At 34.9% G+C, this 19,399-nt stretch overlaps 1 protein-coding gene across 1 annotated transcript; it reads right to left on the bottom strand.

Moving 5' to 3' along the window:
• Positions 1–1,345: 1,345 nt before the first annotated feature.
• Positions 1,346–13,213, bottom strand: LOC136025753 (vacuolar protein sorting-associated protein 41 homolog). The gene is made up of 4 exons (XM_065701741.1): positions 12,927–13,213; positions 8,727–8,826; positions 4,556–4,674; positions 1,346–3,192 (listed from the first exon to the last, which is right to left on the bottom strand). The coding sequence occupies exons 1-4, from the start codon at positions 13,197–13,199 to the stop codon at positions 3,142–3,144; spliced, it is 543 nt and encodes a 180-aa protein (XP_065557813.1). The 5' UTR covers positions 13,200–13,213; the 3' UTR covers positions 1,346–3,141.
• Between the last annotated feature and the right edge of the window lie 6,186 nt (positions 13,214–19,399).

Below are 19,399 nucleotides of genomic sequence, written 5' to 3'. Positions count from 1 at the left end.
AAAATAAAAAATAATAATAAATAAATAATAAAAGTCTGCCAAAACTTCACAACAACCTCTTCTTGCAAAAATATTACACGATAGGATAAAAAATGTATATATTTTGAACTGTTCTATTTTATTGCTGGTTTTATAAAGTAAATGGGTTGCATTTATGAATCTTGATACTATAATTTTTAGCAAAGAGTATGGGTAACTTTTAAGAGTGGAAACTGGCACTAGTGTCGGCTAAAAAACATCAACATCATCTAGCGTTAGGCGGCATTTGCTATTTTTCAAGCTTTGTAGTCGTTTTTCTGTCAGGAAGTGAGATTATTACTACACTTAAATATTTTCGCTCTTATTACTACAATAATTTTACCAACTAACCAAATTAAAGTTATTAGTCAATTTTTGAATGTCTGTATTAGAGTTTTGACCATGAGCAACCTCATTTGTAATGAGCAACCTCAGAAAAACCCAAATGTTTTTCCACGAATTATATTACAGCTATGTATAGCCAAGCGTCGCTAAACACCAGACGGGCTGAGTTTTTTTCTTCGAAACTACCGCCAGTTCCTACTCTTGTAAGTTACTCATATTCTGTGGTTTTTACTTTAGAAGAAGATACAAGCTAGACTGGATCCCTTTACTACTTTTTCGTCGATTTCTTTATTATTAACTATTTCTTACTACTATTTTCTCTTAGTATTTATAATCTTAATTCTGGAAAGATATACAATTTTTTCTCTGTTTTTCTTTATTATTTAATATTTCTTGCTTACTATATTCTCTTAGTATTTAATATTTTAATTCGGGAAAGATATACTATTTTTTCTCTGTTTTTCTTTATTATTAACCATTTCTTAAAATTATTTTCTCTTAGTATTTATTATTTTATTACTGGAAAGATACACTGTTTTTTCTCTGTTTTTCTTTATTATTTACTGTTTTTTACTACTATTTCCTCTTAGTATTCATTATTTTAGTTCTGGGAAGATATACTATTTTTTCTTTATTATTTTCTATTTCTTACAACTATTTTCTCTTAGCATTAAATATTTTAATTCTAGAAAGATATATTAGTTTTTCTGTTTTCTTTACTATTTCTCTGTTTTCTTTATTATTTACTATTTCTCAATACTATGTTCTCTTAGTATCTGCCATTTTAATTCTGCAAAGAATCAATTCTGTTCTGTGCTATCCGTAAATTGGTGCCCTGAGCACTGTCCTTTGCTAAGTTGCATCCAACTATCTCGCAGCTTCTTGTTTGGAAAAAATTATCTACTGGAAAAGGAGGTAATGGAGTCAGATATAAAATGTCAGGCAACTTTACTATAAAATTATCTACTGGAAAATAAGGTAATGGAGTCAGGCACAAAATGTATTATTCCAATAAAACAGAAACTAGTTTTTATATTCCTTTGTATCAATCAAGGAAGCTCCGTTAAACATACTCGTAAAATCGAAATTTAAAAAAAAAGATGAACAGCAAGAGGAATTAAACGAAAACTAAAAAAGGAACTAATTAAAGGGACATTAGGAAAATACAGAAAGTAAAAAGAACACAAACACGCCCACAAAACACTTTGCACGACAACACAAATTTAAACTTCCGAAAAACACACATACATAAAAGGCAAATTATAATAAATCTTTGAAAAATTAGATTTGTTTCAAGTAATCTTTAGACAGGAAAATAAGAAAAATCGGTCACGATTTTGGCAAAAAGCGTTTTGGCAAATATTCCAGCGAAACAAAAGTGAATCTACCATTGCCTTACATCAATACAGTTATCTATTCATATGGATCTCAGAGTTGTTGTTCCATTAATTCTCTAGTTTTTATGGCTTTTAAATGAATATAAATTTTAGAAATTATTGTTTGTCATTTTTATCGAAGAAAAATTATTGTTGTCTGTTTCTTCTTGAAAGTTTCTTCTTTGTCTGTTTCTGTTTGTCTGTTTCTTCTTGAAAGTTACTGTCTATTTTCTTATCATTTTTTTTTTTTTTAATAGCAATAACATCTTAGTCTTTTTTTTATTATTGAAAACGTTCTGGTGTTGCAGTTCAAATGCAACACAACGTAATTTTACGCGTAGTGCGTAAAGTGCGTAGCGCGTAGTGCATAGCACGCGCAAAGTTAAAGCCATGTTATTTAGTTGCACGCTGTGAATTTAAATCTTAGAACAAAATACTTTCCTAAAAACTCACCCAAAAATAAAACGATGAAAGCATGAGATAACTACAAATTAAATCCACAAGATTACAATTGTCTCATCATATCTAATTACAAAGAGTCGTTGGACGACCAGGGGCACCCATTCACAAAATTGTGGAGAGGGAGCCAAGAATTTTGTTTTCAATTTTTGTTAGATGAAGATATATGAAAGTAATTTTTAAAAATCTAGGGGATAAGATAATTTGTCGTTTTTTTGTTTTTTTTTTTTTTTGTTAAAACATTTTTTGTTCTTCCCAAAATCTTGGAGGGCCAGTCCCTGTGGACAAGATAAATTAAAAAGAACAGCTTATACTCTTTTGAGAGGACAAGAGAAGAAACATTTGCCCCACCCCTTTAAAAAAATTTCATTTTCAAAAATCTAGGAGGGAGGATAAATTGTTGTTTTCAATTTTTCAATAAAATACAAACAAAAGCTTTTTTCTCAGTATTTACAAGGCCCGATTTCCTCTACCTCCCCATTTGGAGTCCTTGGAGACGATATAGACAAAATAAACCTATGGTATACTCTTTTGAGAGGACAAGAGAAAAGATATTTGCCTCAGTCCCCAAACACACATTCACATGTCCCTTTAACCCCTCCCGCCCCCCAAAAAAATCCTTCTAGTATCACTTCACTCCCCTCAGCAGTGGCACGAAAGCAAGATGTTCGGCCTAAAACTGATTCTGATTGTAAAATTGCTTCCAGAGAAATCCTGGGTTCAGCTACCCGTCCAGCTCACCTATATCTTGATAGTTATTATCCTGGACGACTTGTCCAGTTCGACGCTGCATTCAAGTATTGTTAAAACAAGAAAATTTCAGGCGTTGTTCACGAACAAAATGTTATCGTTGATCACATGTTTTAGTGTTCGGTATATCGTTTTCTCTAAACCACCGAATACATTTCAAGACAAACATTGTAAGCTACTCTCCTCGCGTGTATCAAAGGATTTGCAAATCGGTAGGGTCAAACGTACAAATCAAACACTTGACCTGAAAAAGAGTGAATAAAAGTCAAAAATAAAAAGTCAAAAATAGCAACGATAATAAGTCAAAAATAACATAAAGTCAATAACAGTCAATAACAAGTCAAAAGATAAAGAATAAAAAGTTAAAAATAGCAACGATTAAACTAGTCTAACAAAGATTATATCTACGAAGAAGATTCTTTAATTACGCTTACATTATCCTTTCTAATGTTCAGAAAAAGAAAATACAACGATGAAAAGCACACACGAAGATTAGGGCAGTTATAAGACTTAATCCATGTTTACTATTCCTCTGTGTACATGTCCGGATCTTCTTAAAGTTTCCCATTTTGACTGTTTTTACTTAAAAAAAAAAAGACAATGGAGCACGGAAAACATAATACTTTAGAAACTCAATTTTTCAGCCATCATATGCTGAAAAGCATAAATATACTTTTCAGGAAAAGGTATATAAATACAAGATTCGTTCAAAAATTAAGCTAGCTATAAGAACTAATCTATTTTCAGACTTTTTGATCTTTTTCTTTACAAAAAAAACTTAAAAAACTTGTAACATATACATAGGACAGACCACCCCCCCCCCCCCGAACGTTCACAAAAATTTCTAGACTTTTGAAGACAATTTTTTATATTTCTTGCCAGATAAATTCAACAGCACAGTATTATTCTCAGCACCGTTGGCCCTTTGATACCGTCTCAATTTTAATTAGTTCTTATTTACCAAATATATTCCACAATACAGCATATAAGCTACTCTTCTCGATGTTACTTATCCCCTTGATCGCGTCTCGATTTGACGTAACTTGAACGCATTCTAAAGCAACAAATAACGTCATCAAATAAAGTCAAATAAAGGCAACAAATAAAGTCATTATAGGAAATTTAGAACTGAAATCCAGACCCAGAACTAGATTTCAATAAGATTTATTTTAAGAAACTTCAAGTAAATCATAGTTGCTGCAGTAGCCTAGTAAAGTGCAAATCGAGCCCCATATATACGAAATTTTAAAAATACCTATTGAAAGAAAAAAAACTATCTAGTTAGAAAAGTCGACCCTACAATCTTGCCCTTTCACGTTTTGGCATAGAATGTACAACTCTGTATAAATATGTTAATATACAAGTGTATTAGCCTATAAATTTATTCCACAAAAATTGCTTTTCATGAATAGTTGCACCAGATTCTTTTATGTTCTGAGCCTGAGTTTCAGCCTTGTTATTTTACTTCTTCACATACTTAAATTTGATCAAATTATTGCTGTTCTTTTTGCAACACAATAAAATCAATTATGTCTTATGTTATTAAACACTAAATTAAATTATAATTAAAACGAAATTACCAGATTAGACCTGAAAGATATTATTACCTGATCACCTAAGCAAGGCTTATGAAAGCTGTGATTACATTTGAACATCACAATATCCATTAATTTTTTTTCATCCTGCATTATCAGCCTCTGAGAACACGAGTGACAGGTTGATATACCTAAAAAATGAGAAGAGGTAGCATAAGTTCCCAAAAGGGGGGGGGGTTTCTCTTTTTCACAATATTTATTTAGTTTTTTTGTCCGCTTTTTTTTACTACTCGATTCTCCGTTTGTTATACAAAGAGAAATAACAAATAACAAAGAGCAAATTCAAGAGCAAATGATCAAAGATGAGAATGACAAAGTAGAGGCAATAAAGAAATGGCAACAATACTCATAGCTGAACTACTGTTTGATTAGCTATTTTGAAAGCATCTTTGCGCAGACATCAGCCATACCATTAAAAACATATTTGAGATAGCCCTACACTTTAAGATAGTCACCATTTCAGTAGGAGGCTTTCCCCGGCCACTCAAAGCGTCCCTAGGGAAGTGGATAGGGGAAAACTCTACAGATATTTAGGCTACCTCCATAGGAGGCGCTGATCGAAGGGGTACCTAATCTCTGTGGGTCCAAAATTGAAACTGGGGCAACCTAGCCCAGGGTTACAAATAAGGAAGGCTTCTTGGATGTACATCTGAGAGAGAGAGCACCTGCGTGTGGACACATCCCAGCAGTTACACACCTTCCCTCAGCAATGGGTTAAATTGCTCGGTGCCGCAGAGCACCGTACGGGAAAATCTCTTCTTAGAGGAACAACTGTGTAGGGAGATTATCCAAAGCCCTAGAAAATGACCTCCGGTAAGGGTAGAGTGGAATTGCTGGCCGCTATCCCAACAAAAAGCCACGAAACTATTTCTTTTTTATGTAACAATAAAATGACAAAAAACACAATAAGAACTTGTTCTACCGTGTCCGGGGCAACAGACGATCTGAGATCTAAATTTATGAATTGCAGAAATGCTTTAATTGGTGATGATGATGATAATGATTTCACTACAGCATTCAGATTTGATCAATCAAATCGTGCTCACTCAAATTCGTCCGATTTCCTCATTTATTCATATAATGAGATACAATAAGTGCTATAATGGGCTAACAAAAACGAAAAGAATAAAAAAACGACAATGGAAAGGAAAAAAGGAAAAACAAAGTCGCAGAATGGAAACAAAAATGAAAATCCTTGTCATCAAAGGATATACAGTAATATGCAAACTAACAGCAGAGCCTCATCTATCCAATCTTGTTAACATAACTGTTTTAACACTTTGTTTTCCCTCTTTTAGTAGCATTGTAACTTCTGATGCGGTTTCTTTGGCACCAAAAAATCAGACCCTACTCGACCCCCCCCCTTACATTGTATCTTTCACATAAAAAAAAGATGCATATCTTCATACTTCTTCCGTATACTTTCTTGGGTCATCTTGACCCAGTGAATTTTTTTCCCACATCACAATCAAAACCCTTTTTTGATTTTATTTGACAATTATCTTATTCTGATATAAAATATTACTATAATTTTGTTTATAAAAAATCATTCCTGGATGTCTCTTTCCTGAAAGCTTTTTGACAAATTTCTGCCGAAATATACATGCATTTGAAACATAACGCTTCACATAACGCTTAGTAATCATAATTCAAAAAACATAACGCTTAGTAATGTCGTAAAATTGAGCTCCCCTTCCCCCTTTCCATGGGTCAAAACACTAAAAAGAGCATTTGCAGCCACAAATTTCCAAAAATTTCTAAAAAACGATCTCCAAGGATAGGTGATCGTTCAGATAAACTCTTGGGATGAAAAAACCCAATTGTCGAAGATTTTGAGATTGACATTTTATATTAGTGAATAATATGAAAGCTGATTTAATAATTGTCCTCGGATTGGGATAATTATTAATTAGCTGATTGCCCTTTGCCCTTGGATCTGAGAGAAAAATGTTTCAAGTTCAAGTTCTATTTATTTTCATAAAACAACAATAACAAAAACAATATCCCAAAGTGCTCAATGGCCCGTTATTTGGGAAACGGCATACAATAAATAAAAAATTATAAAACTTGCCATAAACATACTAACCAACATCTAAATATAAATATATAAGGAAAAGATATCAACTCACAGGCAGTCCCCACGAAACAGCGACCCTCACATCACCCGACAATAAAATACGAATTAAAATTATCTGCGTCATCGAGGATACAACACCAACAAAACAACAACCCAAAAAAGAAAAAAAAACATAAGAAACATTTAATAAGAAGCCTTTGATAGGAAACTTTTCATCTGTCTCTTAAAGGAGTCAAATGTTCGTGACTGCCGGATCTCAGCTGGAACCAAGTTCCAAGCATGCCCCACAGTCACAGCCAGGCCGAAGTCTGAACGAACCGAGGGACTAGCTGGAATCATCACATCCTCCCAGTTACGAACCGTATAAAAATTTACCTGCCCTACTAGTTTGAGCAGTCCCGAAAAATAATATGAGAGATCTCCCTGGAAGTATTGACATGCCAACGAAGATAGAGATAAAACATAAATATCTTTAATCTTGAGGAGGTCAAGAGTAGTGTGTGTAGCAGACTGGAGAATTCTTGCCGCTTTTTCATGAAGATGGTGAATAGAAGCAAGGATTGAGGGAAATGTGGACATCCACACAGACGAACAGTAACATATATACGGGTAAATCAGAGGGAAGTATAAAAGAAGGAGGATAGGGAAAGGAAATAAACGTTTTAATTTTCGGATGATCCCAAGTCCACAGAAAATTTTCATTCTTATTATAAATGTTATAATCATTACAGTTTGTTATCAGAAAAGATGAAAAATAATAAAGATGAAAAAGATGAAATATAGTCACATAACAGCACCGCTCGATTGGTCTTAAATCTAAATTCCGAACTGTATGAAAATTTTAAGGATCCAGGTAGTTTGTGGTTTTACCTAAAGAGAATGAAAACTTAACAAGATATAGAACTTTAACAATTCAGCATAAGAAGGTAGAGATTAAAAACCATTTTTTCTGGGGGACAATTTTTGCAAAGAAAATTATCCTTGAATTTTCTTTCTTTTCAGATAGCAGCCGCAAGCGACGGGTACATAAATGGAAAGTAAAAAGGAGTTACTTAAAAAATAAGAATTAACAAAAATTGAAGTTCTTCATTTAAAGATTCACTGCATACTCCAACGTAGGGGAGGACGAATCCTCCATTATTTATTGAAGGACACTTACAGGAAGATTTTGAGAAAAATATTTTTAAATGCATACATCTCGAATCAAAATTCAAGTCTTGCCTTTGAAAAAATCCTGTCTACCCTTACAAGGAGGGTGGAGGTCCTACATATTTTTTTGAAGCACACAAATATGATTTACCTTTATATTCGAAGTTTTGTAGTAAAAAACCTACCTATGCAAATCGGAAACAGGGATCTTTCAATATTTGTTGAGTGTTCATAAAAGGAGCATTTTAGAATATATACTTTGTAATGCTTATAATATTAATATGTTAACCCTAAAATATTGAAATTTTGCTTTTTAGAAAAAATCTACATAAGCGGTGATAGAAATTCTCAAATCTTCTTAAAGGAGAATCGGAGGAAAACATGTGACAGTCACTTAAAGTGTAGCAACTTCTGGCAATGTAGCAACTGTAGGAGCTTCTAACGTCCGGCAACTTCATTAAAAAGTAGATAAATTCAATTATAATCATATATCTAATACAAAATTAACTTAAAGCTAATACGATTTATTAAGGTAAATATATTATCCTACGGTTAATATGTTCATATTTATACATAAAAGGTTTAATATAAAGTTAATAAGTTTATATAAATAGCCTAATATTCAATAGGAACAAAACTGAAATTTCCCTGTCAAGACATCAGTAATTAACCTTTTTTAGAAGTGTTTTTTAGTCAAAATTCAGTCTACAAAATGTAGGGCTACGCTAACTTGGGAAAATCTTGGCAGGCTAAGTAGGCTGGTCGACTTTAATCTGGCAGGCCTACTGGGGATCATTTCTTTACCCTCCCCTATGTTTTAAAGCACGTGAAAAGACAAGTATGCTGCAGTTATGGGTCAAAGAAATTTATCAAACGCAAGATGGCGTTGGTGAATTTTCTGTTCAGCAATTGAGCTAACTTCTGTTTATATTAGTTTCCCATACTCTGTTGTTTTACCTTCAATGCAGAGACTAGACTTCTGAAGATTCATCAGCTTTTCCTGAAGATTGAAACAGTCACCAACTAACACTTTCTGACAGTTTTCTTCTAACTCAATCTAGAAAAAGAAGTAAAGAAAAAAGATTAACAGAAAAGAGAAAGGCGTGGTTAACATATCCAATGTTTGATAGTAAAGAAGGAATAAGGTCTTAATATTTTCACGAGAACAGCTATTTGTATAATCTGGCAATGTTTTAGCCTCCGTATGCGAGGTTTTTAAGAAGGATCTCTTTAATTAAAAAAACTACAAAGCAATGTCTAAAAATCACCTTTGGTTCGTTTGAGTCCACCCCCCCCTCCCAGGAAAAGCCTCTGATGTTTTGCAGAGGCTACCGAGGCACCGGCTTCTAAAGTTCATAAGCTTTCCCTACATCTCAAAATAGTCCGCAATTAATATTCTCTGGCCAAAAAAAATGAACTGAATTGGAAATATATTCTAATTTCAACCATGAATTGAAAACAAAAAGGGCATAACTGATATACTTATTAGTTTCCATGATCTATTTTAGAAGCCCTCTTCCCCCCGCAACACGCACAGGAAAGGCCTCTCATATTTTGCAGCATCTCGACTTCTAAAAGTTCACAAATATTTCCTGGATCTTAGAACAGTCAGCAACTAGAAAGCTTTCTTCCAATTAAATCTAGAAAAAGAATAATACATAACTGAGCATTAATTAACTGAAAATAGAAGGGCGTATCTGAAATACTATGCTGAATAATAAAAAATACACCTGACTCAAGTATATTGATCACCTTGAATCAGGTGATCTTGAATCAGGTGACCTTTATATTATCACCTGACCTGAATCTGGCCTGAATCAGGTGACCTTTATATATTTATATTATATATTTTAATAAAGGTGACCTTTACATTATCACCTGACCTGACCTGAATCAGGTGACCTTTATATATTTATATTATATATTTTAATAAAGGTGACCTTTATATTATTACCTGACCTGACCTGAATCAGTTGACCTTTATATATTTATATTATATATTTTAATAAAGGTGACCTTTATATTATCACCTTGAATCAGGTGACGTACCTGAGTCAAGGTAAGTTGACTTACCTGAATATTTGACTTGCTTCGAGATACAATACATACAAATTAATTTCTATTTGAGCTAGCTACTTGAACAGACTTGTCTTAAGCCTGGCATGTTCATCCCACATTCAGTGAAGTACGCAGCCCCATACAATCCTATAATACGATATACATCACATAAGTCCTTTTCACGCAACCATATACAGCATATTCGACCTTCTTCGCACGCAGGAAAGTTTCAAGAGTTGTTATCTTTTTTTTCACTGCTTTTCTTAAAATGACCTTGAACTTCCGTAAATGAATCAACGGAAATATATGTCCATATATTTCTGCAGTTATTTTGTAATTATCAAAGTGAAAATACAAAATATAAACAAGGAGAAGTATATCGTCAGAGGAAACGAGATTCCCATTGAAACATAAACCAAACCAAGATTGAGATTAAATTCAAGGTGCTTCTTAGATAGGGGGAGGGGGTTAAACCTACTTAGAGAACCACATCCCTGAGAAGTGCCTATATACAGAACTAAAAGAGGTTAAGCCAAATAAACTGGCCTTTCCGATAAGTATGCAACAATTGAGACTGTTCACAATTCTCCAGACAGTGAGCAAGTCAACTACCTTGAAGGATTTATTGTCTTTGTCCAAAGAAAAATTCCCGAAGTCCAAAAATACGCTTAACTAACATCATTAGATTATCATTAATCTACCTCTATTATATGGACTCAAACACCTGCTGGACTACAAAACCTAGATAGGGCAAAGAACTTTTTACCGTGTTGAATTTTTCTTTCATTCACTAATACCCATTTAGCTGTTATGTTCCGCATAAAAATCTTAATTGAATTATCAAGCATAGAAGGGCAAATTAACAATACTAAAAAGGCTTAGTAAAAGCCTTTATCCAGCAGCTGTGTCGAACCCGTAAGTTCTGCTTGTTCCGCTGTATAAGTCTTACAAGTCACGTGACAGAAATGGGTGGCTACTCCATGGTGGGGAGCATATATAAGGGAAATCCCACGAATATTGTACCGAAGAAAACGAAAAATTCACCGTTGACTTTAAAAAGGCGCGGGAACGTATTATTTTTATTCTTTTTGAATTCTAAATTTTGAGGAAACTAAAACATTACGACTGTCAAAGATATAAAACAAGAGCTAAGAGCTCATAAGGCACTTGTGACGAGGTCAGAAGAGCCAAAAGACAAGATCTCATATGGCATGAGCTCTAGCAAAATACTAAGAATCAAAATATTGATTTAAAAGGAAAATCAGAGGCTTAATGCCAGTCCGGATTTAAAATAAGAGCTCTGAGACATAAGGTCCTTCTAAATATCAAAAATCTTTAAGATCTGATCACCACTCGAAGGTTGAAAATACTTCGTTTTTTTCTAATTTTTCCTCTCCTTTCTGCCTCCCAGATGGTCGAATCGGGGAAAACAACTATTATCAAGTCAATTTGTGCCGGTCTCTGACACGCCTACCAATTTTCATCGTCCTAGCCCGTCCAGAAGCACCGAATTCGCCAAAGCACTGGACCTCCCTCTAACTCTCCCAAAGAGAGCGGATCCAGTCTGGTTACGTCAATCACGTATCTACGACATCTGCTTATTCTACCCACCAAGTTTCATCCCGATCTTTCCACTCTAAACGTTTTCCCAGATTTCCGGTTTCCCCCTCCAACTCCCCCCAATGTCATCAGATCAGGTCGGAATTTAAAATAAAAGCTCTGAGACATGAGTTCCTTCTAAATATCAAATTTGCTTAAGATCCGGTCGCCCGTTCGTAAGTTAAAAATACATCAATTTTTCTAATTTTTCCGAAATAACTCCCCCCTACTCCACCAAAAAGATCGGATTCAGTCCGGTTATGTCAATCACGTATCTAGGACTTTATTCTTCCAACCAAGTTTCATCCCCATCTCTCCATTTTAAGCGTTTTCCAAGATTTCCCATTTCCCCCTCCAACTCACCCCAATATTACCGGATATGGTTGGGAGTTAAAATATGAGCTCTCTGACACAAGGTCCTTTTAAATATCAAATTTCATTAAGATCCGATAACCTGTTCGTAAGTTAAAAATACCTAATTTTTGCAATTTTCCCTCTCCCTCCAACCCCCCAGATGGTCGAATCGGGGAAACGACTGTTATCAAGTCGATTTGTGCAGGTCCCTGACACACCTACAAATTTTCATTGTCCTAGGACGTCCAGATGCACCGAACTCGCCAAATCAATGGAAATCCCCTCCAGCTCCCCCAAAGAGAGCGGATCTTCATACTTCTTCCGTATACTTTCTTGGGTCATCTTGACCCTGTGAATTTTTTTCCCACATCACAATCAAAACCCTTTTTTGATTTTATATGACAATTATCTTATTCTGATATAAAATATTACTATAATTTTGTTTATAAAAAATCATTCCTGGATGTCTCTTTCCTGAAAGCATTTTGACAAATTTCTGCCGAAATATACATGCATTTGAAACATAACGCTTAACATAACGCTTAGTAATCATAATTCAAAAAACATAACGCTTAGTAATGTCGTAAAATTGAGCTCCCCTTCCCCCTTTCCATGGGTCAAAACACTAAAAAGAGCATTTGCAGCCACAAATCGGGGAAACGACTATTTCTAATTTAATCTGGTCTGGTCCCTGATACGCCTGCCAAATTTCATCCTCCTAGATTATCTGGAAGTGCCTAAACTAGCAAAACCGGGACCGACAGACCGACAGAATTTGCGATCGCTATATGTCAATTGGTAAATACCAAGAGCCATAAAAAACGGAAATGAAGTCACTTGTCTACCAAAAAAAAATGTAAATGCTTGGTTTTTCTAACATAAGGAAATTTTGCTTTTCCAACCCCAAGCTATGGAAAATTTCTTTTTTCCTTTTTGCACAGTATGTCTCTCGTTCTCTAGTTCTTAACACCTTTAAATTTCATTTAATTAGCAGGAAGACCACAGATAACAAATTTTCCACTCTCAATTCAAAAGATATTTGATTTATATTTGACAATTCCAGAAAAAAATTTCGACACCTAGGTTGCAACCTCCCCCCCCCCGGAAAGGCATTTTTAAGCAAGTGAAACAAATATTGGTTCTAACCTGTATTGAAAAATCACGCAGGATCTCGACAAGAACATTCCTCAGACCAGGGATTTCGGTTTTGGGTCCAATTCTCTCAATCAGACTCTTCGGGTCTATTTTGGTTCCAGTCTTGTGTAATATTGCTAACACAAAGTCAGGGTTGTCAGTTGCATATCCTAGTAGCTGGTCCCATAATTCTCTATCGTCATGTCTTTGGCAAAATTCAATAGCTTGGTCAATATCCCTAAGTCTTGTCACTATCATATCTAGTGCGTCGCGGATATTCCCCATACGATCTAGAAGCAAAATAAATGAGTCAATTCAAACAGAGGATACTCAGACCCGTTTCTGAGACGAAAAAGAACCAATGGGAATAAATCAAAGTAATTTAAATTAAAGATATTGGTTTTAAGAGGGAGATATCAAAAATTGAATAGAAATAAAATAAAATAATTAAATGGAATAGCCAAAATATTAAATATAACAGCCAAGGTTCATGGTGTTTTTTTTTTCACAGTTAAAAAAAAGTTTGAAAGAATAGGAAGATAAGTCTGCAAACCAAGATTAGAATTTTGGAAGCTACAGCAATGACAGTGGTCAAATATGGCTCAGATGCACGGACACTCCAAAAAGCGGATGAAGATTTGCTAGATGTTTTCCAGAGAAATTGCCAACGGACTGCTCTAGGAACCCGGCTGGCTAACCGTATTTACAATAGTAGGCTGTACGAAAAACGAGGTTCAATCTCCACTTTCTAGGGCTATAATGAAAGAACGGTTGAGATGGCTAGGGCACATTCTGCGAATGAAGGATGACACATTGCCGAAAATTGTCCTTTTTGGCCAACCGTCTAGGGCTAAACGGAAAGCAGCTCGTCCTCATTTGGGGTGGGGGGTGTCATAAAGAAAGATATAAAGGAAATGGGAACTTCCTCGGAGAGTGTTAAGAGGGAAGCTTTGAATAGATTGGGATGGAGGAGGAGCGTGCGTAGTTGCCTTGACCTCGGGCGGCTTGGTGCTGCAGTGAGTAGTTAATAGTATCAAAAATAAAATAAGGAGAATCAGAAAAAAATAAAAATAGGAGGAGGGGGTCATGAAAAATTCATGAGAGAAAACTTTAATAAAATGAAAAGTGTGATTCACGAATAAACTTGGTACAATCACTCGAACTTAAAACAAGATTAAAGATGCTGCGTTGAGTTGGTGCCAAAACTGTAACAGTTCAAAACCGAAATACACCAAAGGTAACTTCGGTTTTATACCAAAATAAAGTCAAAGTTACCTATAAAACCAAAATACAAATGCACGTTTTTTTTTCACTAGTAAGTTACCAATTACCCTAAAACACCAAATTACCAAATTAATTGGCCAAAATTCATTAAGTTAGCAATACAACTGAAATACACATACTAGTTTTTTGTTTTGTTTTTTTACATTTCCTGTCTTGTGTTTTATTTTCCAGGTTAAATCTAGTAAGTTCTTTGCCTGTCGTCAACCAACTGGGATAACCGTGAAGGAACGCAGCCAAAAAATACTAAAGATAAGTAGCTCTTTATATCACACCCTTTAAGATGGGTTTAAACCCCGAGTCCTATCCCAACATGAAAACAAATTTGAGAAAGTTCTATATAAAACTAAAACAAAGCTTTCATGAAATTTCTTTGTATTAATGTCAATACAAGATAAAATATTCGCAAATTTCTTAAAGCCAGGGTGGCCACCCGGTGAGAAAAAAAATCACTAGATATTAGTGATTTTTGGTTGATGTAGCGATTTTCTTCAATAATCTAGTGATTTATGTGTTGGTTTAACGATTTATTTTTTGTTTGGGCAATATAAAAATTCACTAGAAATAGTGATAAATCACTAGGGGTGCCAACCCTGCTTAAAGCTTTCTTACAAAAACTGACAACACATCTCGTAGTTAATTTTGAAACTAGTGTTTCTGGTAAAGATTTAAAATATGTGATTCAATACCACATAAATTTGCCACGTATGAAATTACCACATATGATATTGAATGTCATAATAAATGACGATACAATGAACGAATCCTCTAGGATTCGGGGCTCCTGATTGGTACTAATTCTTCTTCTTTTCTTGTGCAGGATCAGGCATTTTTCCGCCACACTTGGCATCAAAATTCAAATTTTACCTTGGAATTATTTTCACCACAAACTTTCCACACTCACTGGGACATAGTATTAATGTCCCAGTGAGTGTGGAAAGTGTGAGTGTGGACAAAACTTAGTATTAATTATTCAACAACAAAAACCCATTACATCGCTGAGCCATGACATTCCCTGAGGGGGTTACAACCACGAAACACCCCGCGAGACCAACAGAGCAGCATTAAGGAGGGTTATTTTCTCGGTTACATTTACCTCAAGACACATCATTTATCAAGCGCCTTGCAGCGCTCGAAGGTTTGAACCATAGTCCTAGAGTTTGCAGGTGCCGCTTTATTAACTGCGCTGTCGCAAGGTAGACTACTTCATTAGATGCAAGTGAACTTACCACCGCTAAGTTTCAGGCTATTAAAGTAATAATCACATCAAAATAAAACAGTGTCGGCACCCCTGGATTCATATTAGTTCTTTCTCATGAAACCCGCGATTGCAAAAAGATCTTTCTTTTTGTTGTTTCAAAATTTTGTAGTTTTTAGGGCAGTACCATGCTTAATCAGGATTTCTACGTTGAAGCGCGAAAATAAATAAGCGGAACTTATTAGCTTGATTTCAAAGCACTTAATAAAAGCTTTCTGCTTTGTCCACTTCTTGAAGAGGAGGAGGAAAAGTAAAAGACTAGACTGCCGGAGCCCCCGAAAAAAGATGAGCGGGAAGAACTTTCAAAAAAGGGCAGCATTGCCAAAACTTGCTATCTCAATGTACCCATTTTCCCACTAAAACGCGCTTTGAGCGCTTTTCTATAATCAATGATAGCATTGGAAATATTTGTTGTTTTTTTTTGCAAAATTGTAAAAATGTTGCAAGCTTTACAACAAAAGATAAAACTTTATCAATTAAGGCTTTTTTTAATGATTTAAGGCTTTTAAGGACTTTTAAGTTATTGTAAGTTTTACTGGAAAAGGGAGAGCTTTATCATTTAAGGATATTTAAGGATTTTTAAGCTATTGCAAGTTTTACGGGAAAAGAGATAACTTTATCATTTAAGGCTTCTTTAAGGATTTTTAAGGTTTTTAAGGATTTTAAATTTTAAGAATATAAGGCTTTTAAGGATTTTTAAGCTATTGTAAGCTTTACAGGAAAAGGAAGAACCTTATTATTTAAGGCTTTTTAAAGGATATTTAAGGTTTTTAAGGATTTTTAAGGTTTAAGGTCTTTAAAAATATTCAGGATTTTGAAAGATTTAAGGATCTTAAAAATTTTTAGGCTTTCAACTGCAATAACAAGGAATGCTTTTTTAGACTTTGGATACATAATATAAACAATTTTGGCATAAAAACCTCGTTTCTGAAAACAAAAATGCAGAGGAGAACAAATATAAAGATGAAGTGCCTGCAGGTAAATGTTCAGAAGTCAAAAGCGATTATATTTAACAAGAGGAATGATAAATGTGAAAGTAAATTTTGGTTTAAAGGGGGAGGAGATACAAGTTGTGGATAAAATTAAGCATCTTGAATATATTTTTCAAAGTAATGGAAGATGAATTCTCATATAAAGGAAATGTTAAACCGGGGAAGAGCAGCAATGTTTACAATTTTCCGGAATAACATAATGGGAATAAAAAATTTGTCGTTGCATAAAAGGGTCTTTTTATCGAGAATAATGCCCATTCTACATTACAGAGCAGAGATTTGGGGGCATGACAGAGCGGCTCAGTTAGAGAGTATTCAATTACGGTACTTTAAGAGATTGCTTGGGCTGCATAGAACAACTCATTCCCAGTTTTTAAATGGCGATCTGGGTATATGGCCACTAATAAATTACAGACTCAATTACAAGTCTCAATGATTAAATTTTGGTTGAAAGTCATCCAGTTACTGAGTGACACGTTGCTTAAGGCAGCTTATGAAGATTTACTCCTGCAGGGGAAAAAAAGATCATGGCCACTAAAAATAAGATATTTTAGACAAAACAGGGTTTTCCTTTTTTTGGAATGAAGGTAGAGGGCCAACGGATATAAATGCAAATTGGGAGTATGAGAAGACAATACTAGAGAATCAAATGATTCAAAAATGGAGTGAGCAGATAAAAAAAAATCAGAAATAAACCCCAGATAAAAACCCCAAAATCAGTAGTACTGCTCTAAAGGTGTCCTGTGGTGGCGCAGTGGATTTGACCTTAGCTTGGTAATTGGGACCCAGAGATCAAATCACGCTGCAGGAATGCACTGCAGGGCCGACGCAGGGACCTTAGTAGTCAAGAAGCGTCGTTAATTCTTAAATAAATAAATAAATCAAATCAGAAACATTGAAGTTTTATAAGGATGTTAAGGTGGTTTATGGGCAGGAGTTCTACTTTAAGCTGAATTTACCAGCTAGATATTTGACGTTGTGGATGCAGCTCAGGACTAACTGCCTCCCAATTAATGCAAGATTGAAAAAAAAAAATTCTAAAGATAGATGTTCCAATGAAGACAGATATACTTGTCCGCTTTGCAGAGTTAAAGAGGATTGTTTAGTGCATTGCTTAAGCCGGTGCCAGGGGCTCTCTACGATAAGGGAAGGGATATTTGGAAATAATAAGTTGATACTTCCAAGTGTCTTAAATAGTACGTCGCCTCAGTTTATTTGTAGAGCAGCAAGGTATCTGGAAATTTTTTTTAAATAAAAAAAAATAATAATAAATAAATAAATAATTAAAAAATATCTCAGTATTAAGTAAATGTAATGTTTTATTTATGTCCTTTTCCGAGTGCTAAGCGTTCTTTTCAATGACCTTTTTTTCAAGTACTAATATTAGGTTAATGCAGTGTTTCATGTAAGCGTTTTATGATGATCGCTGATCAAAGTTTATGTTCTTTGTGACTTTCGTTTATGTTATTGTACTGTGTTCATGGCTGTATATTTGGCTTTAAAGTACACTTATCTATCTATCTATCTATCTATTACAAACATGAGTACGTTTGGGGTGGCAAATTTTGCTGTTGAAGTTTGTTACCTGTAGGCCTAGTGTCCCCCTCGTGACTGCAGATCGTAAAAGGGGAAAATACAGACCGTTCGATCTTGTCCTAGCTTCATTTTAGAAATACCACTTATGGCCATCAGTAGTTATTAAAATTAGAAGGTAGGGTATTATTTTAAATTAGAAGATAGGGTTGACCAACTTGAGCAGGATACCTTACTTGATGCCCTAATTTTCTACGGTGCGAAACCAAACCCCAGTGTCTTATTAGTTCGAATATAAAAGAAAGAATTGATTCAACAACCATTTTTTGTATACATTAAAAAAAAAAATAGAAAACAAGCTGTTTCAACTGAAAGGGAGGAGCAACACTAAAACCTAAAATGAACAGAAATCATTCCGTATATGAGTGAGGCTACCTCCTCTTCTTTAATACCGCACTCTTCACGCTAAAGCTTATGAGCACTTCTAAAAAGGTCCACATTTTTGCACTTGAAACCTCTACAACACGGTCTTCTGATACGCTGAATCTGAAGGTGAAGTTTTCAATAATGGGGTGCAGTAATGAGGGATGTGACTTCAGTTCATCCTACAGTAATGATTTATCCTCAGAGATAACAAAAATATCCTCCGAAACAGAAACAATAGAATTCACAAGAAAATCTCTAAATAAAAGCAAGCCGAAACGAGCCATATTTTTTCATATGTGACATGGATACGCAAATATAATATTGAACATTATTCATCAAAGTATTGTTCCAAAAGAGGCACTTAAGTACTTTGTAATCAACACACACAGATGAAAACAACCAATGTTTTTTATATATATGGCAACTTCATCGCCAGGCCAGAAGCGCCTTTTGGGGGGGTCAGGGGTGGGCAAATGCCCACCCCAGATTTTCCAAGGGGTCCAAGCTTCCACCACAAAGGGCCCTTTGCCGGCCATAATAATCCAGTATGTCCAACATAATCCATTCTGTCCAATTGATCTGAAATTACTGGACGCCTATTAACCAAAGAGCGTAATTGCTTGACGACTCTTAAGGTAATTACGCTATTTGCTATTAATTATTGTAAACTTTGAAAGTAGGTAAGATACATAATAAAATTCTCGAGTTCTGTCAAATGCCCATTTCCTAGATGATTACACGACACGAAGTGAGCCGGGGGGGGGGGCAAGATGGAGTTTATGCCCACCTCAAAATTTGGTCCAAATTGCGCCTCTGCGCCAGGCACCAGCACTCGCCAGGCTTCTATACGTGGATTCTCATTGTCGCTTGTCTTCTAACCGCAGTTATTTGATTAATCAAGATGGTCCAATTCTTAACAACAGTTTCTACTAAGTTGCATACTTTTGGTTTTCTTTTTTCAGGTTTTTAAATTGTTGTAATCCCTTGCTAAAATA

Source organism: Artemia franciscana, chromosome 1 (genome assembly GCF_032884065.1).
Source record: "Artemia franciscana chromosome 1, ASM3288406v1, whole genome shotgun sequence".
Taxonomy (NCBI): Eukaryota; Metazoa; Arthropoda; class Branchiopoda; order Anostraca; family Artemiidae; genus Artemia; species Artemia franciscana.
Note: the sequence above shows the minus strand (reverse complement) of the source record. Positions and strands in the feature narration are given on the sequence as shown.

Coding starts and splice junctions, on each gene's coding strand:
- LOC136025753 (XM_065701741.1), bottom strand. CDS start 13,199: ATGGGGAATATCCGCGACGCACTAGATATGATAGTGACAAGACTTAGG. Junction 8,827..12,926: donor TGCGTGATTTTTCAATACAG/GTTAGAACCAAT, acceptor TTCTTTTTCTAG/ATTGAGTTAGAAGAAAACTG. Junction 4,675..8,726: donor GTCTAGTCTCTGCATTGAAG/GTAAAACAACAG, acceptor CTCATTTTTTAG/GTATATCAACCTGTCACTCG.